Source organism: Eptatretus burgeri, chromosome 7 (genome assembly GCF_056783735.1).
Source record: "Eptatretus burgeri isolate ZD-2024b chromosome 7, Ebu_testis_v1, whole genome shotgun sequence".
Classification (NCBI taxonomy): Eukaryota; Metazoa; Chordata; class Myxini; order Myxiniformes; family Myxinidae; genus Eptatretus; species Eptatretus burgeri.
In genome coordinates this window covers 77,623,275-77,647,493 of record NC_140967.1, presented here as the reverse complement: position 1 = coordinate 77,647,493, position 24,219 = coordinate 77,623,275, and the positions used below count along the sequence as shown (strand labels likewise).

At 42.5% G+C, this 24,219-nt stretch overlaps 1 protein-coding gene across 1 annotated transcript in view; it reads left to right on the top strand.

The window, feature by feature from the left end:
- Positions 1–18,259, top strand: part of LOC147023596 (1-phosphatidylinositol 4,5-bisphosphate phosphodiesterase beta-1-like) — a 435,861-nt gene extending 417,602 nt beyond the window's left edge. Inside the window, exons 28-34 of the mRNA XM_085889131.1 lie at positions 5,209–5,386; positions 6,362–6,438; positions 8,838–8,933; positions 9,397–9,454; positions 12,264–12,350; positions 12,586–12,677; positions 12,796–18,259. Of these exons, the coding sequence (XP_085745257.1) occupies positions 5,209–5,386; positions 6,362–6,438; positions 8,838–8,933; positions 9,397–9,454; positions 12,264–12,350; positions 12,586–12,654 (565 nt within the window). The 3' untranslated portion in view covers positions 12,655–12,677; positions 12,796–18,259. The remainder of the gene's footprint in view (positions 1–5,208; positions 5,387–6,361; positions 6,439–8,837; positions 8,934–9,396; positions 9,455–12,263; positions 12,351–12,585; positions 12,678–12,795) is intronic.
- The last annotated feature ends 5,960 nt before the right edge of the window (positions 18,260–24,219 follow it).

The following is a 24,219-nucleotide window of genomic DNA, read 5'->3' as shown; positions in this document are numbered from 1 at the left end:
ACACACACACACACACACACACACACACACACACACACACACACACACACACACACACACACACACACACTTTGAGACCTGGGGCGGGAGCATTCAAAACCAACAGTTCCTACATGCAGCGATCTTTGCACCCCGCCGGTCGGCTCCGAATCTGATTCGTACATGCTGCAGTCCCAACAGGGGTGAAAGATGGGGGAACAGGGGGAGGGTTTGGAGAGAAGGAGAGAGAGGGGTCGTGGTCAGGGTCAGAAAGAGGGATAGGGATCGGGGTGGGAGAGAGGGGGTAGGGTTGAGAGGGATGAGAGATCCCGGCAGATGTGACGTCCAGTTTATCGTCCATCCGAGTGACAACATGCACAGTGATGAATCACCCGGCATGTGAAACACCAGGAGGACAGTTTAGAGCTGGGTTGGAATTCCAATCCAGGCTACAGAGTGAACATGCGTACCTCTCGGCTTTCTTGCCGTGATTTGGCAATTCCTTACTTCAGAACAGAAAAGTTTTTTTTTAAATTGTGATCATATCATTTATTTTGACTTGATACCTCCAGTGTATGCCTGGTGTTGGCTTAATGGTTAGGGTGGTGGGCTTTGGATCCTAGGGTCCTGATTTCAAATTCAGCTCAGCTGTTGAATTTATGCCAGGTGGGTTAACTCGACCTGTCATCCTTCTGAGGTCGGCAAAATGAGTGCCAGCATGCTGGTATACTGTGTCGGAGTGGCGACCTGTCCAGGATTGTGTCCAATAGCCAAGGAGACTGCTTAAGCAGCACCAATGCTCTGCACAGAGTCTGGTCCCAATCTCCTCCTCCTCCTCCTCCTCCATTGTAGAACCACAGTATCGCAATTGAATGTTGAAGAACGTGCCAAGTGGCTTTACCACGCAATGCACAGAACGTTTGAAGAAACTTTTAAAAGTGAAACGTTTAAGTTTTATTTGTATTTATCTGTGCCGGAGTGACAGGTCGTATAACGTCGTCAAAAACAGGAAACGTGCAAACTAAAACCACATTTTCCAGCGAGGCAGCCACCGGCTGTTGCACTGCAGAACAAAACGTGGCCAACGCAGGCGAGTAGCCCTGAACTTTGTTCAAGTCGATCTATGTACAGTATTCAGTGACTGCAAATATTGTAGAGCATTGGCTGAAGCACTTCAACGAAACGCTTGATAAGAAACGGCTCCCTTGGCACGCAATTTGCTCTCACCAACCGTCATGTTAAGGATACACCTCCCGGAGACACCCAAAATGTCAAATATGTCCGAATTGGACAAATGAACACTTTTCTAGGAGTGGGAACTGCTTGTAAGTTCTATTCTGGATGTTAAATTTTGTAATTCTCCGAAGTTTAAGAGATACTCGTGGTGATCGGATGTGCCGAAATTAACTAAAGCAACGAATGCTGACATCTCCAGGCATTTATAAGCATTGCAATGGACACAGCATTTTATGGCTATGATGAACAGGCATTTGATAATACTAGTACGTGCCCGTACGTGCAAAAAAAATAAATAAAATTCAAACCGCGAGACAGAAACAACAACCACACAGGCCGTTCCTTCACTCTCGCGTGCCCGTACATGCGTGCCTATACGTGCATGGCCGTACGTGCAACCCCTCCTCCCCCCCCCCCCCAATTTTTTTTTTTAACTTTCAAAACCGCGAGCCAGAAATAACCACACAGGCCGTTCCTTTGCTCTCGAGTGCCGGTACGTGCAAACCCCCCCCAAAAAACAAACAAACAAAAAAAAAACTTTCAAACTGCGAGCCAGAAATAACCACACAGGCCATTCCTTCGCTCTCAGAAACGACGACTCGATTGGGGCATTGTGTTTATCTATAAATGCGCATAATAAATCGAGAAATTATGAGAATACATAAAGTCATCACCATCCCGAAGTGGTGCGTGCCCGTACGGAATGTTCACTTGCATTCCACGAATTATCGCTTGCATTGAAGTAACAACTGCTGTGATACTTCCACACACAGAGTTAATTAAAATCAAAATTAAAATCAACTTTACCTCCCTGTCTTTGCTTGCCATGACATTCGCTGCCATTGACCATTGCCACTCCTCGCCACAGTAACTAAGGCACCGATCCCCCATCGTAACTGGCACGGCATGTGATGTCATCGTCGGCCGGCCGCGCACCGGCCTATGTAGCCATGCCAACGCAGCAACGTGTCCTGGCATTGGTTGGTAAATAAATGGCCATAACTTGGGAAGCACTTGTCCAATTAATATCAAACCTTGAAAAGGCACATATTCAGGTCCCCCGCAATATAGCTGGCAAGTTTCAGTTAGATCGGACCAGTGGTTGTCGAGAAACAGCGGTCACACACACACACAAACACACACACACACACACACACACACACACACACACACACACACAAACACACACACACACACACACACACACACACACACACACACACACACAAACACACACACACACACGCACACATATTGCTGGAATTATAGATAGATGTGTGAGGAAAGTGAAAAAAAAACTATTGTAAAAATATAATTGTGGCCTGTTTCAAGTCGAGGCAAGGTTGGGCATGCCAAAAAACATGGTGGCTTCAGACCCCAGCGAGGTTACCCAGGAAACACGAGGTGGTATCACAATCTGCTTTAAGACCTCAGAGAGCGAGGTGGCTGAGGATCTCCTGCTGAAGGATATAATTAAATAAGGCCATTAATTGTCTTCAAAAGGGGTGTTTTAATTAACCCAAACACCCAATTTTCACTTGCACTTCCTAGAATTTTCTTCGTATGCATGCAAAGTTTCAGGCTGCTAGGTTTTATGGTTTTGAAGTTGTGGAGGAGACACACACACACACACACACACACACACACACACACACACACACACACACACACACACACACACACACACACACACACACACACACACACACACACACACACACTGACATTTATTAGTATAGACTAGCAGGGGTACTCAGCATTGCCAGGCAACGTCGGGTCCCTCTTCCCACCCACCCCTTGAGGGACGAATTAATCAAAATGACTGAAATAATGATACGCTATATATTTATCCTCTTCACCATGTAATGAATCTCGGGTGTTCGGTTACCAAGTTTCTTGTAGAGTGCTTGCCAAGTGGCTTAAGCACTCAAACAAGCACTTCGTTTGAAACCGTTGACAAGGAACGGCTGGCTTGGCAAATGCTAGCTGGCTGCTTGGTAACCAAACACACCACTGGACATCTCAGCATACATTGCATACAAAACGTGGACAAAAGGACGTTTTTTTTTAAATTAAAGACTTCAAATATTAATCACTAGCAAATACCACCCGTCGCTTCACTGGTGGGAATACTAAAGGGGGAGGGAGAAAAAGAAGGGGGAAGAGGGAGAGAGGGATGGGGGAAGGAAAGACAATGTGAGGTGAGAGGAAGGGAAGGCAGATGTGCGGTGGAGCATTAATTACTGCACCGATGTGTCTGGAGCCAAGCTGGCCGGAGACAAACACCGCTTGGACACGTCCAAATACAACACCACCCGGACGCATCTGGAGCCAAGCTGGCTGGAGACAAACACAGTCCAGACAAAACCGGAGCACGAACCACTCCCTCAGGGCGACGGAGCATGAACCACTCGCTCAGGGCGGCAGAGGACAAACCACTCGCTCAGGGCAGCGGAGCACTAACCACTCGCTCAGGGCGGCAGAGCACAAACCACTCGCTTGGGGCGACGAAGCACCAACCACTCACTTGGGACGATGAAGCACAATCCACTCACTCGGGCAGCGGAGCACGAACCACTCGCTCGGGGCGACAAAGCCCCAACCACTCACTCGGGACGATGAAGCATCGACCACTTGCTCAGGGCGGCGGAGCACAATCCACTCGCTTGGGGCAGCGGAGCATGAACCACTCGCTCGGGGCAACGAAGCACAAACCACTCGCTCAGGGTGGCGGAGCACGAACCACTCGCTCAGAATGGCAGAGGACGAACCATTCGCTCAGGGCGGCGAAGCACAAACCACTCGCTCAGGGCGGCAGAGCACGAGCCACTCGTTCAGGGCTGCAGAGCACGAACCACTCGCTCAGGGCGGCAGAGCACGAGCCACTCGTTCAGGGCTGCAGAGCACGAACCACTCGCTCAGGGCGGCAGAGCACGAACCACTCGCTCAGGGCGGCAGAGCACGAACCACTCACTCAGGGCAGCAGAGCACGAACCATTCGCTCAGGGCGGCGAAGCACGAACCACTCGCTCAGGGTGGCAGAGCACGAACCACTCACTCAGGGCGGTGGAGCACGAGCCACTTGCTCGGGGCGGCGGAGCATTCCTTGGCCAATCTGATTTTTTGACAACCAAGAAGGCCTTCATTCACAACTTCATGGGATATTACTCTCCCCTTTGGGCTGACTCCATGCCTTTGTACTTCGCCTTTCTTGATGGCATGGGAAGCAAGGCCCTCAAAATGATTTGGATCTCTCACGACACAACTGAGTGTCTCGGCCTATTACCTTTGCATTGCATGTAGGTTGGTGGACTCTCTGTATTCTACCGCTTCCTGTTCGGTCTTGCACCTTCTGCGCTCTCTTGGCACTGTCCCTCCCAGGTTTCTACAGGGTGCACATGGTCTGCCAGTAAGCCTCTTCTCGTGAAACTCCCAAAATCCATGCTCACTGCTCACCTCTTATCATTTGTTCATATTTTGTCTTGTCATTGGTCTTGCCATCTCCACTCATCCACCCACACTCCCCAACTCCACCCCCTCATATGTCTGTATTTCCCATGTCCACCTGTTTAAAATATTGGTTTGTTCCACCCTTATCTGGGTCTTCCACAATATTGTTTTGCAGTTGTTACAAAATCCCCTACCCCTTCTTCTTTCCAAGGCAGAATGTAAATATCCATATTCTTTGTGCAGTTCATTGTAAACCCTTATATGATGGTCCAACACTTTATCCAGGACATTGCTATGTATTTGCACAGATCAACATATATTGCACACAATGTATTGTTTCTCTATAGCTGTCATGGGAAAAATCGTCATTTAAAAAAAAAAATTACAGCAAAAATATGGCGATAGGGAATCACAACAGTAATCTCAAGATATCTGAGACATCAACATAGCAAATTCACACTGTTCTGTGATAGAAATGCAAAATGCAGATTAACTGTTTTGGCCAGCCCTCTTTAAGAGACTGTTTTGTTGTCCATGCCTCAGGAATGGAACCCCTACTTCATCGGAAACCACAACATTGGAAGGAGAGCTCTCGGCTATCGAGGCTAAAATTGCACAAGAAGTGGCTGACCTTCAGAATCAACATCAGGATGGGCTTGTGCAATTACTGCAAGAGCTGCTGGAGCAGGAGAGGACCATGCGTCAGCAGCATGCTAAAATAGTGAGGAAGTCTGGCGTTAACACCTCAGTTACCATATCTGACAATACAAGAAAGAATGTTTCTTTGTCTGGATAGAGAATGGGACCAAGATGAACAAGTTGATGCTGTTTTGTGGTCCCCTAAATAAATAAATGCTCCTCTTGCATACACATGTCATTCACTTGTACTCTAAATGCCTGCAAAACAGGCATGATACTACTCTTTCCCTGGCAGTTAATAGTTTATCAACAGTTCATTGTATTATTAGTCCAGTAGAACTTCAGGTCAGGCCGATTGGTTTGTGAAAGAGATTAGCCAAATTTCAACCTACGCCAACCCCAGACAAAAGTAGGATTAATTGGGCCCATTCTAGTATGAGTGATGGTGGTGGTGGTGGTGGTGGCAGTTAATATAATAGTATATAATAAGCATTCTCTTAGTTTTGGTTTTGTAAGGTTGCTAGTTTTGGTTTTGTAAGGTTAGCCTTGATTGGAATATATTGGATTTTGAAATGCACCATGCTTGAGATATACATACATACATATATATATATATATATATATATATATATATATATATATATATATATATATATATATATATATATATATATATATATATATATATTATATCGGACATAGTAGCGTGCGCCTGTAATCCGGCTACTCGGAGGCTTGAGTTGGAGGATCGCTTGAGGACGGGTGCTCTGCGCTGGGCCGCACTATGAGAGGGTGTAGGGCAGCCTGGAATCATGGCGAAACCCAATCCTTATCCCTGTGTCGTAAGAGGCGACCAGTGTTGCGTCAGGAAGGGCATCCGACATAAAACCTGTGCCAAATCAGTATGCGGATCATAACGGATGATCCGCTGTGGCGACCCCAAACGGGAGCAGCCGAAAGAAGAATAACAACATATATATATTATGACAGAAAGTTTGAAATGCATGTGAGTGCCATGATTGCCTGTGTGCATACGTGCTGTGTTTTCTGCTCACAGTTGGTTCACAAGCTGCACGAGGTGGCTGTGGAAAACCAGGCTGCACAGATAAAGAAAACCAAAGAGATCTGTGAGAAGTAAGAAAAGTTGTCGGCTAAGTCAGTCGTCATTGTGAAAATAAAAGAATGCTTCTGTTGATGTATAAAGAGCAGTGATTTAGATTCCTTAACTCTTGTTATAATGTACTTGATCATCATGTATTCAAAGTGGTCGCTATACAAGTGTGCAACCTGAAGGTTAACTTGCTCTTGTCACTCTACAATCATTGTAAATAAAACGTGTCGTTTAAATGTAGAAATACACAACACCGTTTGAAGTTTTTAAACTAAAAAGAGAACTTGCACTTCTAAGTTCATCAAAGTCTGTGCAAAATGTATGCCGTTAAGAAATGTACACAAATGGAAAATCAGTTGCTGGACTCTTTTGAAACATTATTGAAATGAAGATAACCATTTTAGTTAAATAATTATTATCACATGCATTGTCTACCCAACAGTCTTTCGCAATGCAAGAAATCAGGAGGGTTTTTCTTTTCTGATATAAAATGGCCACATTTTGGAACACGCACCAATTGTACAAATATAGTATTGTAATGAAACGTTTTTACCCACTTCAAGTTTTTTACACAATTTTCACGATCACAAGTAGCTCATTCATTGTTGGCCTTCAAATCAAGACAGCTGGACACTCTGCCTGAAGATTAAGCAAGCATATTTATTATTTGTATTCCTTTGCAAAAGCATGAAAAGGCACTGATTTTATCTATGACTGGCTTAACGATATTTGTGTATAGATCAGGACATGTCTAATCATATTTATAGCGTTATCTCATTGAGGCCATCTATATAATGCCTGTGCATAATGTGGGTGGAAGAGCAGGGCAAAGAGGGAGTCAGTGTGGAGTATTTGAAAATCACAGTCTTTGCGATTAAACTCATTTAAGCATCATAGAACGTTAACTATGAGCCCACACTATCATTGATTTAATGCAGCGGTGCTGCTAGCACAAATGGGAAACCAAACCAAGTTATTAGTTTTCGAGGATCTTTGGATACAACTTGCACCTGGGGAAACACAGCATCAGTTTGATTTGAATTAATGACACATTTCAGAAAATCTGAAGTTTTTTGGTTTGTTTGTTTGTTTTTTTGTATCCATAGTAAAGGCTTGTGGAAGAGCTAGTACACGGAATGGATCATGATGTAATGGACAAAAACAGGATGCAAAACACACATGTATGGGGTGGACAAGATGAACACAGAAGGAAACTCCAAGGAGGAAAAACTGGAAAATTGGAAGGAGGAGGGATTTTGATGGGGTTAACAGGGGTAGAAAAGATCATGGTTTTGGATTGGTGTCAATCTGAGATGGTGGTGAACAGTTGTCTTGAAGACATGAAGGAAAGAATGAGATTCAAGAGGATTTCAAAGTTGATTCCACATGTGGGAAAAAGAGGAATAAATGACTGGATGTGAGCAGTGATCTTGGATTTAGATAGTTTCACCAAAAGGGGGTTGATGCAGATCATGTGAGCCCTGCAGAAACCTGGGGTGGGGGGGGGGGGGGCGGGGACAACAAAGCACGAAAAAAGCAGAGGGTGCAAGACCAGAAAGGACGCGATAGAAGAAAGAGAGACCACCGACCTGTCTGCGATTGTGAAGTGATAAACCCATAGACTTAGCTTCAGCGCGGAAGATTCCAATGATTTTGAAGGCCTTGGTTTGCACAGCGTCAAGCTGAGCAAGATGTGAGGCAGGGGAACCAGTCCAGAGGGGAGAGAAGTACTCCATCAAATAGGTGTTCAGTTGTGCCAAGGAAGGACTTTGTACAGCAGGGAAGCCCAATTGGCAGCTGGTTTTGGAGGCCAAACTTTGTTTTTGCCATATAACGTACTGCTCGATCAGTATAACTGGCAAAATCCAAATGCCATGCATGTCAAGCATGGTACAGTTTGTTGAAAAGGATGTGAAAGGCTGTTGAACCTTTTACCCAATTAAGCAGAAAAGTACAATGAATAAAACTGCCATACTGAGAAGCTACCGCTAAGTTATTTAGGTTTCTCTTCATTGCAATTTTTGCCTGGGCACAGTTATAATATTTGTCTTGCGTCTTCTATTGGTTGCTATCTGCAGTTTGTTATCACTTGTACAGTTGAGACAGCTGCTAATGAAGGCAATCATTATTTTATAATTTAGATAAAAAATTGCAAGACATCTGATTGCTGACCTCATACATTTGACCTTAATATAAGTGAGGATGCTACATGATGTGAGAAGTTAAAGGATGAGGTGTGAATCTATTCAATGTATAATGACCAGGAGTTAAAGGCAGGACTTCTCTCGAGGGATGTTCATGGAAATGGCAGTGGTAAAGTGTTATTTCGTTTTGTGGCATGAACGGATTCATAAATCCTTGCAAAGCCAGCAAAACCCATAAAGATAGCTCATGATGTATGGGGTTTTTTTTTCACTCACAGGGAGACTAAGGAATTGAAGAAAAAGATGGACAGCCGGAGGCAAGAGAAGATAGAGAACTTGACAAAAGAGACTCGGGATAAGGTGGAGGTTGAAGGGTAATTTCTCTCTCTCTTTCTCTCTCTCTCTCTCTCTTTCTCTCTCTCTCTCTCTCTCTCTCTCTCTCTCTCTCTCTCTCTCTCTCTCTCTCTCTCTCTCTCTCTCTCTCTCTCTCTCTCTCTCTCTCTCTCTCTCTCTCTCTCTCTTTTTCTCTTTTTCTCTTTTTCTCTTTTTCTCTTTTTCTCTTTTTCTCTTTTTCTCTTTTTCTCTTTTTCTCTTTTTCTCTTTTTCTCTTTTTCTCTTTCTCTTTCTCGCTCCTTCCCAATGTAAAAATCAAAAACAAACTTCGCACTTTAACTTTATACACAGTCAGAATCTGAATCCACAAATTTTCTGTGGGCTTCCATTGTTCAATCAGCATTCAAGTAATTGATAACTTTAAAATTCAGAACTATCCACTTTAAATATAAATTGTATTTGTACCACTTTGCGTACGATGAAATTTTCCATTTGCTTTTCCAGCCAGAAAACTGAAATCAACCGCTCTTACATCCAGGAAGTGGTGCAAACTATAAAAATGGTAAGATATAAATTATTTTGATGGAGGGATGTGATCACACAGCAATTGATTAAATCACGTCATTCTTGTCAATTTTTTTTTAATACAGTACAAGATTCGAGAATCATGGAGGATTATAGTACAAGGGTTTCTTCCTGGGAAACATCCTTCTCATGATGGTTTTTTTTCGTGCATAAAATATTTGTATACAAGCTCTTAAGTGAGCCTGATTTGGGGCTTGAACCTGCAGTCACAGCATCACAGCAAGTGCTTCAATGGAAATGTCAAACAGACTGCGCAAGTAATTATTGAGAAAATTGTTCCATCAAGTCTATATATTATGTCACGTGTTTGAATACAACAAAGTGGTAACCAAAAGTAGTCAAATGCTTTGGCACTGTCAAGTGATACTTTCCATCAATTCACAAATGCTCTGTCATGTGAATAAGCCTGCTGTTGTTTTAACAATTCATGTGGCTAGCTTAAGATCTTAGAGTCTTGAGTTTGAGCCCCTGTTTTGTCCGTTAAATAACACCAGATGGGTTGACTCAGCCTGTCGTCCTTCCAAGGTCAGCAAAATGAGTACCAGCTTTCTGGAAACAGGGGGCTGCTGCATCAGCAGCACAGCTGCTGTCCCAGTAATGATGCAACCAGCAGCCATAGGTTGCATACAAAATCATTAATTAATGGTGTGAATATCTTCTTGTGATTTGATACTGTCCATTACCCAAAGAACTTGCCTTCAGATCCACTGCTAATGAAGATTATTCTGGAGATAATTGGGTTGTTTGACCAAGGATATCCAAGTCATTTGTAGTGGGTGTTCCTCTGAAGTTTGCAAGTTGTGGAAGGGCTTGTATACTAGAAAAGGTATAAATTAATTTGTAGAAAAGGGTAACTGTTACAGCCTGGTGTTGGCAGGTCTAACTTTTTGTCGTCTTGACAAATTAAATGTCCCTGATGAAATTGAAATGTAAATGTCACAATGAAGATAATCTCTTGATTGCATATCACGACAACACATTTCCCATGAATTCTTCCACATTCAGCTGGGTTCTTTCACATGCAGTTATGGAATGAGACTCATGACTCATCTCTTCCATGAACCCGAGTCTCTGAAAATAAAGAAAGAGAAAAGAAAAATACATTACACTTCTCCACCTGTACAGGCATAATGCCAACTTGCAAGGCCTTGACACCCACCATTCCAGTGTTATCTATCTGTGGATTGCTGTCATTGGCAATAGTTGGCAACATGAAGTGATTTTAAGACTGCCTAGGTAGACATGTTGAATTTACTAATGTGGGGAAGCTGTTATTGAATTCCGGTTCTGGTTGTAAGGCTGTTGGAGACTCCTGTTGGCAAGACGTCTATTGTCAGAACCATCACTCTTGGCTATCCAAACAAAATTCTGTGTTGTGTGGAGTGCCTCTTTGCTGATGCCAGCTTGGCAGCCTGCAGTCAAATGATTCCCATGTTTTTGGCTACATTTACTGGTCACTAAATGTCCCAGCATGTGTAAAGGGTAACTCACCATCTGATATATATCATTTTTGAATGTTTCTTGAAACCAAGTATTGTTGAATTAGAAAGGTATTTTAAGAAATACGATATTATTGGTATTGTATGAACAAAAATTAAGTGATAATGAAATGGATAATGCAGTTGTTAGTCATTGTTGTCTTGACAAAATGCAACAACATGAATGGTGTTTTCCAAACAAAATTCTTAAAATTAGGTAACATTGTGTATTTGATAATTTTTATTGCTGAATCATTGGCTGGCAGGATAGTCGAGAGCTCCAGACTCGAGAATTATACACACACTCCTCTGAGCTGTCAAGGCCGGATTTGAATCTCATTCCAAATATAGACTGCCACCTGGTGTTTCACCTGCAGGGCAAGGCTTCAATTTGTGCTGTCCCTCAGATGGATGTTAAATCTGGCATCCCATCTGCTTGCAGTTGTTGGTGAATGTGAAAGGTCCCACAGTGTCCTTTCTGAAGAGTGGGCGAGTTATTGCTGGCACCCTGGGTAAATTCCAAATAATTGTGCCAACTGACTGCTGGGAAGGCAATGGCAAACCACCCAGCATAACCTGTGCCAATCAGTGGCACAGCCAGCTCGCAGCCAATAATGCTACTTGCAGCCTTGTGCTACACACAAAGGAGGGCCTGTGCCAAGAAACTATTTCAGCAGCACCAACACTCTGGAAAGAGTATGGTTTATCTCATCATCACAGCTGGATCTTAATTATGACATTAATAGCAATCATTTCTGGTATCAAGGCATTCAGAAATAATATGTCAATGGTGAATTGGCTTCAGATATTCATGAGACATTTCTATTCAGGAAGTAGCCATCTTGGAGCATGCCTGGAGTACAATGAACGTGTGTAAGTTTTCAATGAATCAGCATAGTCATGAAAACTGTCTGAAGTGATCTCGGTGGTGGATTTTCAGTGGACACAAATTGCATGGAAAATGAGAAGGGAAACTGATGTTTTGGGTCATACCCTTCATCGGAGCAATTTTACCTATTTTGCTCTGATGAAGGGTAAGGCTCAAAATATCAGTTTCTCTTCTATCCATGGCAAATTGATCACCATTTAATGTATTTTATTTCCTATCTGCTAAGTGAGCTTTCAACTCCCACTTTGTAGTGTTGAAAGATGAAAACGTTTGCAAAAGTTTTATTAACATCAATCATTTGCATATCGTAGTCAGGTCATATCAGCAGGGATGTTTTTTTGGAAGTCGGAAGTGTGTGGCATGCTTTTTGGCATTCTGTTTCTACGTCTTGTGAAATACCACTTGGTGGGTGGCTGCAGCTGTCAGAGTCACAGGAAAGGCGACAAGAGAAGCTCGAGGAAAGTCACCAGCTGATATTGCAGGAGGTGATGGCTGAGGAAGCTAAGGTGGGATCGCATTCTTATACTTTCCCAGCTTGTGTAGGTTAAATGAATACCCTATTGTAGTCACATGTCATGTGAAAACATGTTTGTTCCATGAAAAAACTTGCGGAGCATATTGTTGTCATTGTTTAAAGTGATGCCAGAAGTAAGTCGGCTTGGATAAAGGAAAGCGTTGTCATTGAATCCTGTGCACTGGCTTCATCTCATGGCCTATGTTAAACAAACCTTTTCATCACAGCTCATGTCAGAGTTGGAAGAGGATATTGCACTGCGCTCTGAAAAGCTGCAAAAAAAACAGAGCACATAGTGAGTTTCATTACGAAGAATGAGGTAAGGTGTCAGAAGTTAACATTTTCTAGCAGTTTTCTTAATACCGAATAGAGAAGCTTTTATGATGTAATATTACATATTGTTTATCATTCCTATTGAACTGGTGATGTCACCTCAGGATTGACTTGGACAAAGAAGCACTGAGAGAAAGAAAGGAGATGATGAACAGCACTGTGAAAAACTGAGATGTAAAGAGAGAGTGTGTTCCCTTTTTTTGCACCCATGGTGAAGAATACAAACCTTTTATGGCTAGTGGGGATTGGAGATTGAAAGCTTTAGTGAGTTTTCACAGTTGGCTTGAATACAATATGGACAAATGTAATTGCATTCTTTACTGCATGATGCCACCTTACCTTCACAACCCCACTGTTGTGGCTGAGGAGTTGGTATCAAATGAGTATCCACATGCTCTGTTTTCTTCAGGAAACTCACATACCAACTCATGCTATCAAAGTGCACAGCAGAGAAATTAATGTTTTGAAATGTGCAATGCTATGTAGACTCTTTCTTCCCCACCCCCACACCTCTCCGTCCTTATTCCCTAACTAAACTTTTCTCACACCACAATAGCTGAGGTTTTGGGATTTTTGCTCCTGCAAATTGCAATTTACACATTTTTATAGTTGTCACCACACAAGGATTCTTTTGGTCTTTTCGCAGATGTCAAACATAAACCTTTCCATGATCGAGGTTTAAAGTGCTTCCTTTAATCATAGTGGCTAAATCAAGATAGACTTCTAACATGATTTTAAAAGTAATGCTGTGTGCATAGCCACAGCTCTTGTTTTTGTTTTCTTCTACAGACTGTTATGACCTCATTTTGGCCAAATAACCTTTCACTCTATATTTTCGTTCCTATTTCTTTTTTTGTTCCCTGTGGGGTAAGGTTTTCTCAACATCTGAAATACAAACTCTTATATCCTGTTCGCTCACCTATACCTCTGTCTTAAGCTAGGGTTATACTTGTGCAGAAAAATGACTTATTTGTCTATTAACCCTTAGTTCTACCTATACTTGTATCATTGCATCTGTTTGCACTAAATCTGTTGTTTTCTGATTTATTGACACCTATTAATGAACCAGCCAGTAAGGAACTTGTAAACTTTGTCATACATATTGTTTGCTACATTCTATAGTAACAAAATAAACCAATTTAGGTATGTTGCAGATCAGGAACATATTAATCAATGAGATGTTCACACAACACATCTTTTGAACCTGTCTTGTTTGATCCATAAATGTCTAATAACATTTTAGATCACCTTTGCTGTGGCAGAAAATTTAAAGATATAATAAGTAATAGCAGCGATGCACAAGATAAACAGGACAAGAGAATGATATGCAGAGACACTGGGATGAAGCGATCTGCCTTCTCACAATCCATCAGCACTTGAAAAATATCGTAGAGGTTTCATGGCAGCAGATAAAAATGCTAGAAGATACTATAAATATTGACGTTGCATGTATCCAGTTCCAAGTAATAATATTATACCGAAATCTGATTCAAGAAATTCTGATCATTTACAGCATTGATGAAAAACCTGATCAATTGTCAAGCATATTGAAGTAATTTGCTTCAAATCTTCAACCTTATTTAATTTTATGCCAGCCACAGCAATAACCAGATGACATAATTACTTTGAGGCTGCACCTGTCAATGAGATAAATTTCCTCCAATAAAATCTTCCCAGTCTTGGAAAAATGAGTCGTAAACATTAGGGATCAACTAGCACAGAAAAATCATAAAATATACAGGAGTGAACAGGAACAAATCTAAATGTCCCCATTTACAACAACAACAACATGTCCTCAAAACTATAGCTTCCATACTTATGGAAATGGGAGTCAGCAATAAGCTGATGAATAAAACAAGAAAATGTAACCACAGTCTTTGACATGTTTATATTGTTTGTGCAACATTTATTAAACTGTACAGATTGTTTCCCTTGTTAAAATCTCAGCAACTAAGATTTTTATGTGTCTTAAAGTACCTGGTAACTCCTGATATCCAAACAATTTAATGTTGCTTACACAACTTGCCTGGACATGCTCATCATCTATAAATTGGTGGAATATCAGGTTAATTAATTTACAGGTTATACCTGACGATAATGGAGCAATTAAATCAGACTGAGTCACGTGTTGCTAATGACGGACAACATAAACTCTACCTAAGCTGAAACCTAATATATGTTCAAAAGAAGTCAACCTTACTATTTTTTTAGTTGAATAAGTCAACTTTATTGCAGTTGAGAAATGAGTAAATTGCTTATAAGTTAAGGTTATAACTTCAAATAAAATAGCTTTTGTAAGTGCTTACCGCGTGTGTGTGTGTGTGTGTGTGTGTGTGTGTGTGTGTGTGTGTGTGTGTGTGTGTGTGTGTGTGTGTGTGTGTGTGTGTGTGTGTGTGTGTGTGTGTGTGTGTGTGTGTGTGTGTGTGTGTGTGTGTGTCTTTGTTATGTCTGGCTTCCTTATTGGGACTACGGTGCAGTAATTGGTGTTTATTTTGATTCTATTAACAAAAACTATTTTCCAGCCACTAAAATTTGGATATTTGTTTTATTTCAATCAGTAACTTTTAACAAAATCAAGCATCAGAGTTATTTTTTTAGTCCACTGTTATAGTCATGTATTATATTATGTATAATGTGAATCCAAAAGTATTTTCAAACAATTTCAGCATTCTGTTGAAAATTTAATGTCAAAATTTTCATCATTATAATGTTAAAAAGCTGAATTTCAGATATTTTGATACCAGTTTTCAGACATTAAGAATAAAATTGTCTTCAAATCCAAAGCTTGAATGAAACATAGAAAGTAATGATCAATGCTTTTTGCTTCTGTATCCAACTTGTCCACCCCATGCACCCTCCATTACCCCTCATCCCTCCCCCCACCCATTGTTTTCCCAAGTCTCCCTCTATTTCTTTGCTGTTGGTGTGTGTCTGTCTCTTTCTCCCTTTCTCTCTCTCTTTTTGTTCTATTGCATCCTGATCCGTTCAGTGTTCTCGCTCTTCCACAAGCTTTGACACTGTATACAAAAAACAAATGGTGAAGCTTGCAAGATGAGAGTTTTCATAAAGGACCACACATGTGACATCCCTGCAAACATTACCAGTTTATTTGCTCATTTTGCCAACAGATTTGTTTTCAAGAAGCAAAAAAATGAATTTTCGGTTGATTGAATTGACTATTATAGAATGCTCATCATGTCATAAATAACATTTGTCTTAAATGAAGTACATTAAATGGGGATTAATATTTGTTTGGAGTTACGAGTAGAAATAGAATGTAGTGCATTTTCATCAATGGGATTTCTTTTAATGCAAATTAATGGGAGAAAGGGAGTGGCTTGAGCAATAGCTGTTTGCACTGAGAATGCTTATTTTGTGTAAATAATCAGCAGCAAGATGCTTAATTATTACCAGATGTCTTTTGTGTGTTGAGCATGTATGAGGATTCTGAGTCATCATAGCATGATTCTTTTTATTTTTCCAGTGCTGTATTCCTCAAATACTTCCTCAAAAGTGTACTGCTAATGTCATCTGCCTGATTCTGTTCTGTTCACTATTTGGTAAAATCAATGCAAGTGATAAAGCTTGTAAGCAAAACACTTGTTTTATAAAACATACAGGACACGACAAGTGTGCATGTTTTAAAAATACTTCTTAATTAATTATTTGTTTACATAATCACTGGAAATACCTTTTTGGAATTTGCACCTCTTATCCCTTGCTGCTTTTACTTGACTGTGCATTTTGTTTTTATTATGGGTAACAGTGATACAACTTTATGGCTTGATTATATTGTAGTTGTCATTTTGTGTGTATAAGATTGTGATTCACAAGGAAGGAACAGCATGCATCGTATTGTTTCTGTAATGCACTGACTTTGGATTACTATTAAGTATCTGCTTTGCTATACCACTGCACCTTCTAAAGAGAGTTCATCACAAGGATACGTATATTAAGGTAGGATATATTTTCCATTTTATTAGTTTTTAACCCCTTCAATGAACCTGTTCAAAGATATCAAAAATTTTTTTACAAAAAGGGTCAAAAGTTTCTAATGATTGAGAACAGCTTTGATTAATCAATATGAAATGTTCTTCAGTTGCAACAGAAAAGTAAATTGCCTTTATATAAGGTAGTTTTGAAAAAACGTATGACAACATCCCTGATAGTCATCTCATGGTTTTCCAATTGTTATACATTCCTATTTTATCTTTTTCACAAAAAATGTTATGAGTAGGTAAAGACACAATGTTTTCATTTTAAAAAAAAATCTCATAATGTTCATAATTGCATTTAAAAAATTTAATTTGGGACATTTTTTGCTATTAAATACCAAATAGTGCTTATCATGTTTGATGCACTTAAACTACATCATAAATAGTCATGTAAGGAAAAATTGAACGATGTATATATAATAGGGAGTTTATGATTTTATGTTTACCATCAGATTAAGTTGGAATGGTCATTGTTTTATTGCTGTTCTTTTTGTGATAATGGTCATCAATTAATAAAACTTGTGAAAGATCAACATTAAATGGTTGCCAATTTAACCATTTGCAGTGTAAGGTTAGAATATTATGCACAAAGATGAGTTTTCAGAGCTTCTAAAAATTGAAACTTCCTGATGCAGTTACAAGTAGGGGATTGTTTTTTTAAAGGTTGATTTTTACATGTTTAGATAACATGGTATAATGGAGGGTTTATGGGTATAATGTCGTCAAATGGAGAACATACTATAAATTAAATTGATATATCACATTATATTTCTATATTTTTTTCCAGTTTTGTTATTCTAGAGTTCATTAAGATTCCACCACTATCTTAACAACCAAAATAAGTATCAAAAAAGTTTTTTTTTGACATTATAAGTCATTGTGTACATTTTCTAAAAAGAAAACTATTACAACTTGCTCAACTCTAATTAATGATTGATTAAGTACATCCGTCTTTGCTTTAATTCTTTAACTTGATGTTGGTTACTCTGGATCCCTTTTTGCTTTTGGGAAATTAAATTTTTTATCTAAAGTCAAGTTTACATTTATATAATATATGGATCTCTAAACCAATGCATGTTCCTTTTTCAACATCATTCCAAATGTGATGACATCTCATTTTGATTGGGGACTTGCCAACACTGCATTTAGAATGTTCTGCCAGCAGTAAATCTGGTAGGTCATCCTCGTGGGTTATTGCCTTTGTCATTGGTGTGCTTTTACTGAGTCTGTTTTGGCTATCTGCCCACAGTGGTATTGATGATAAACTGCTACTTCTCCATCTCATGTTTCATTGGTGGTTATGATGTTTTGTTTGCATTTAAACTAAATTTAATGGTAGTGTGCTGGTAACACCAACCCTTGTCTCATGCTTGCTGAATGTTTATTCCAAAACGTATCTTTAGACCAGCATTGCTCGGTTTGTGATGTAACGTTGATGCACTGTACGGTATCAGAACACCTGTGGGAAGTGAAGTTGTGATGAAAAGGTGTATTCGGTTCTATGCAACTTTTGCATGTTTGTTCACATTTAGTTGTATCTGAGTTTTGTACAAAAATAAAGAAATACAAAGCATTGGGTCCTTTTTTTCTCTCATTTTGCACTGTGTTTTAACAACTCAGGACATTTGTTGAATAACGAGTCATCAACATATTAAATGCACAAAAATTATTGAAATTTGAATCCTCCTCTCTACCCCTCCTGACTTGTGGAGTTGAAAACATTAGACAAACTAGATACTCATAATAGTAACCAAAACAAGCCAAATTAATTATAGCAGAGTGAGGTATACACAAAGGTGTGTGTACGCACGTGCTGCTCAAGCCAGATAAGCAGAGCTTATGCAACTGTTTAGCCTGAAGAGCCTTTAAAAAATTTATATATACTAGTACGTGCCCGTATAAAAAAAAAATAAAAAAAAGAATAAATAAATATTCCAACCGCGAGCAAGAAACAACAACCACACAAGCCGTTTCTTCGCTCTCGCGTGCCCATACGTGCGTGTCATGGAAGTTCGCATATCACAGTTACGATGATTCGCAATTTAGGTTTTAATGGCCAATTATTCAATTAGCGCCAACGTATTTTACCTTTTCGCAATGTCGTTGCAAGAAAGAACAAAAAGAGAAGAGAAGAGAGAAAAAAATTTACTTCGTGGTTCGGAGCATACCAGCACTCTGATGTTACCGAAATTTATGCACCGTCTAATATGAAAACGATCATAACTTGGGGCATTGTGTTTATCTATAAATGCGCATAAGAAATCGAGAAATTATTAGAATACACGAAGTCATCACTCTCCGGAAGCCCGTACGTTGTAACTCGTAATGGAGAACGCGGCTGAGCTTCCCTTCCCCATCGGCCACGCCCACGCAACAACGTGTCTTGTCATTGGTTTGGTAAACAAATGGCCATAACTTGGAATGAGATTCATATCCGGCCTTGACAGCTCAGAGGAGTGTGTATATAATTCTCGAGTCTGGAGCTCTCGACTATCCTGCCACCCAATGACGGAGCGTCACGACTCGCCGACCACCGAGGGGGGGCAGGTAACCTGCATCGGTCTCGTGGGCCTATTCAGTCAGCCAATGCTCACGGCCATAAAGATCCGCAGACCCTGTCTACCTCCCTGCCTATGGGGAGGTCTTTCCTTTTGTTTTTGTATGACTGCTGTGGCGTCGTGTCTCGATAAGTAGACCTGTGTAAGTGACTGTACATTGCTCGTATTCGGTGGTAACGCTTTCTATTTGTTTCTTGTACATTGCATGACTGCCTTGCTTCTGAATACGTGTGTGTTATAATAAATGTGCTTGTGTGAAATGTATCCCGTTCGTTGCGTCCTCATTCCCCCACTGGAAATGCCATCTTGCATCGTGGAATAATTAGTTGGGTTTTAAACACCCGGAAAAGAGAATCGGATCCGTCGAGGTCGGCGATAATACCCGCTCGGTTATCGCTGTAGAACGGAACGGACCGCTTAAGCGGTTCGTGTTCCAAGCCGACCTGCGGCGAGGTACGGCCCCTCGGTAGGTTACCCGCGCGAGTACTTAGGTATTTCGATATTCGGCGAGTGACCCTATTTCGCGCGGGTAGAATGTGGACTGGGCTGTGGTGAGGTTAAACCCCCACCCGTGACTGGTTTCTGGCGATAGTTCCAGGAGGGTCACGACTGAATTGTCTGTCCGGTGGGCGACGCGGCTGCCATTAGAGGTATGCGGCCGCTCGCACGCCGGCGGGCGCGAATTCGTAACTGTGTGAAGCTCCGACGAGTAGAGCACACGTGTTCGCGTGGGGAACCCGTCGAAACGTGAGGCTTGTTTTTGATGTGCAGGGTGACGTCATGGCTGCAAGTATGGTTGGAATCCGGCAGGATGGGAAGTCCCTGCCGGATGGTACCGTCCAAGAGGGACGAGGTGTCTGAACAGCTGCCATGACGTCACGGGAAAAGGGCGCAGGTTGCGAGTTTCCGCGCTGGAGGCGCATTAATAAAAAAAACAAGCCTCGCTTTGGATGAACAGGATTCCCGGGCAAGGGGTGGAAGACCCCCTTGGCCCGGGCACAGGATAGAACTAGTCAGGGGGAAGGGTTAGTGATAGCGAAACCGGCTTCATGGGGCAGGATGGATTAGGTAGAGGATTTCAGTTTAGATTTAGGATGGAAAATGATTTGAGGACAGTGACAAACTGTGAATGTGTAGAGGGGACGTAGCTCAGCTACGTAGTGTTAAAAGGAACGTGCTGAAGTGTAAGGGACGACGTGGGAGCACGAGGTTGTTAGGGGATGCAGAAAGAAGAATGGCAGTGATCAGCGATGATGAGTGTTGAAGAGTTATGGAGTGGAAACTGTACTTGGTGAGTGAGTGAGGCCAGCGGGTCTGAGTGTATGGAGCAAATGTGGAATGCATGGTGCGATGAGTGATCTGGGGGAGGAGTGATTCCCACCCAAGGGAACCCGGGGTCAGAGTAATGTGAGTTTGGGGGTTAGTCAAATTGACAAAATGGAGGTCGTTTTGCAGTTGGTGGGAATGTTGGCTCGATACCCGCTTGGAGGAGTGCAGGAGCCCTGTTGACGGGCTGTGAGCATGGCTGCGAAAGGTGAGTATCGCTGAGTGGGTACCCCGGGCACCGGGCTAGTCGGCCGCGGTAGGCCAAGGGTCCAGTGCGGGCCGGGATAGCGTAGTGGCACGGGTGTGCCCGCATGATGCCGGGGCCCGAGGCGCCATTGGCCGCGTGGGCAGTGTCGTGGGCACGGCACCCAGGGAAGGGGCCCGGGGCGCCAGCCTGCCACGTGAGCGTCGGTGGGGAGTCGCCAGGGAGGGCACTCCCTGGTGTCTCGGGAGCTGGTAGGCTCGGAGGCAGTGTAGTGCCCGGGGGTGCCATCGTCGGAGAATCGGCAGAGGGTAGTTCCTGCCAAGGGAGCCACGCATCCCAGCCGTGAGACCGTGTGAGGGCACGGAAAGAAAATTGGGGGGCATGGCCCGAAATTTGTGAGGACACCAACACAGGCGACGGGAATCTGGGTTGATAGAACCGATAGTTTAAGCGAGAGGCGCTTGTTGAAAGCCCCAGGTAGTTTAGGTTAATAATTGTTAGGGTAGATAGGAAGTGTACCCCTCCGCACCATCCATCCCTTCACTCTCGTTGTGGGCCGCTGGACCCACCTTGGGTTGAGATCGCTGAAATCTGAGGAGGCCATTCTGAGGCTTAAATTGGGCCTCGACACAGGACACTAGCTCTCCTTTATTCCCCTCCAGGAAGGGAACGTAGGGGTTGGGAGTAGGCTAGGACAGGATAGGTTAGCCGAACAGAGACTGTAAAGGGGGTTAGGGGACGGATTATAGTGAGGGAAGTAAAAATAAAAAATAAGTTGGGGCTAAATTGGTTTTTGCAAATTATGAGTGGGTATGGACAGAGACAGGCAAAGGCGATAGGTTGGGAGGGAGACCGTAGGGTAGGTCCGAGCCCGCCTTCCGAGTGGCCAGCACCACCGCACTCCCTCCACCAACCTCCATTTGAAAGCAAAGGCTGGCCAACTTCATCTGCTGGCTGTTTGCTACAAGGCCTGTGCCGGTCGTTCATCTGCTGGCTGTTGCTGCAAGGCTGCAGTGTACAACACCTGTCACACAAAAACTTCCAAATAACAAGTTGCCACTATTCAGTAGGCCACCGGTCAAGATAACTCAAAACAGAAGGCACAGCTCACAGCACTGAAGAGTGACAGCACTGTGCTTCTGTTTTGGAGACTGTTAGATTTTGATCATTCCCAATAGGCTCTTCGGAAATTGTGAATAGTGCGAATTCAAAAATTAGTATGAGTGGGAAGATTGATAGTTATCGTGAGCTTCATTGATCCGTACTGGTTTGCCGGATAGAAATGACATTTCAAAGGAAGTTGTTATGCAATTTGGTAGACATATGTGGATATTTCGTGCTAATAGTGTCAAAATGGAAGCAAAGTTTCACTATTATTGCAGAGGTCCAATCCAGTGTCCAAGATAAAATAAATGTATTCGCAAAAGAATGTCCAAAAGTTAACGTAATTTGACCTTGACCTTGATCTAAATGCATGTCCTTGGGTTCTGGCGCTCAAAAGTATCACCAAATGAATGGGCATCCCCAATTTTGTTGGAAATGATACCTTAAATGTTTTTCTATGCTGTTTTGTTCCAAAATTAAGCACGTTTGAACATTAGACCCGGAGGACTGGCGGTCATCTTGGATTTGACCTCTCATGCTTTTCTCATAAAATGCACAATTGTTGTGGTTATCCACTACACACACATATATATATATATATATATATATATATATATATATATATATATATATATATATATATATATATATATATATATATATATATATATATATATATTTCAATGAGATAAAGCACATAAGATATCATTTTATCTTGCTTGTATTGTAAATGACAAGTATTGTAAACGACATTTGACAGTGTCAGTATTCGCACCCTACTCTTGACAGCCAAATGTTGAAGATTCGGCGTCACTTAACAGCACCGCCGTCTCCGGGGTTATAACGCTGGCTAGTTCGGCACAGGCCTCGGGTCACGTGCCTCGGATCACGATACCAACGTACACCTGGGCCTTACCAGTTGGGAAAATAGACCCCGGCTACAGACTGGGTTTGTCAGAGACCGAGCGAAGTCTGCCAGTCCGTAGCCCGTTTGGTTTTAAATACAAAGCGAGCGGATTGTTCCTCAGTGCGGCACGAATAGATTCAAAGCGGCAACTTTCATATGAATCAGCCAGATTTATTGGGGACACATCCGGGAACACAACACAAGCAAAGCATTCACGACAATGCTATAACTAATCTATAACCCGCTCTTAACTAGGGAGCTTCGGATATGGGTTTCGAAGGGAACCCTAGCGAGATAAACCTTAGACAACATGCAGACAACATGCAGACAAGACTCAGAGTACTTGGTGATGCCTCATGGATGAGAGGAAAGTGTCAAAAGCACGAATGCGGCTCGTGAGAAGCCGATGTCAACGGATTTGAGCGCCCAAGCTCGAGCATGCCACGTGGCAAGATGGTGGCGTCGTCCTTTTGTCGCATCACTCACGCACCAGCCTCGGCGCGTTCAGCCCCTGTAAGGTCGACGGCACAAGACAGTCAGTTCTATAGTGGGTTCCAGCTGGTTTCTCCAAGGTCCAGTATGCAAATCCAGGCTTGGCCTGTTCACCAAACGAGGCCAAATCGGGGTGTTGGGCTCCGCAGGCGGATCGATGGGATCACAAGACGTGTCGAGCCGTGCAGTGAGTAAGGACAGTCCGAGGCTCCGTGACTGGACTCAGGATCAACCTGTGGATGACCTCATAAAGTCGATCGCCGACTCCCCTCATGCAGTTCCTGTTGCCTTTTGGGGCGGGCCTCTCTCACGAAGCCGATCCCCGACCGACAAAGCAGCCAGTTTTTCAGACGCAGATCGCAGACTCGACAAAACAGTTTCTCCCTTGCCTTCTTGGGGCTCGCTCTTCTTACGAAGCAGATCGCCGACAGACAAAGCAGCCAGTTCCTTTTGCCTTTTTGGGGCGGGCCTTACGGACCATCACGATCCGCCTCCGGGGACCCGTGATTGGTCCATCGCTCGAGACTGCCGCAGCCCTCCGCCAATGGGTTGCCGGCACGTCTCGTCGACTGACTCTGTCAGAGCGCTGGGCGGGGGCTAGTTAGAATGGGGGAAGGAAAAAGAAGCAAGGCGACTCTCGGTACACCACCACTGTACGAACACTAGACAGCCTGCTACACCGCCCGACACACATGTAATGTCCAATTGCTAAACATGCATTTAAGGGGGGATCTGGGCTAATCCTATATTTAATAACCCAGTAAGGGCCCATTTCTGCAGCAGTATATCATCTACATCACGATGGAGATCAAAAGACTGTAAAAAGAGATTTTACTGACAGTCAAATTGATTCCAGTACAAAAGTAACACTTTATTCTATACTGTTAAAAACCGTCGTAGCAAAATTGAGAAAACATGAATATAATTAATTTTATTTCTTC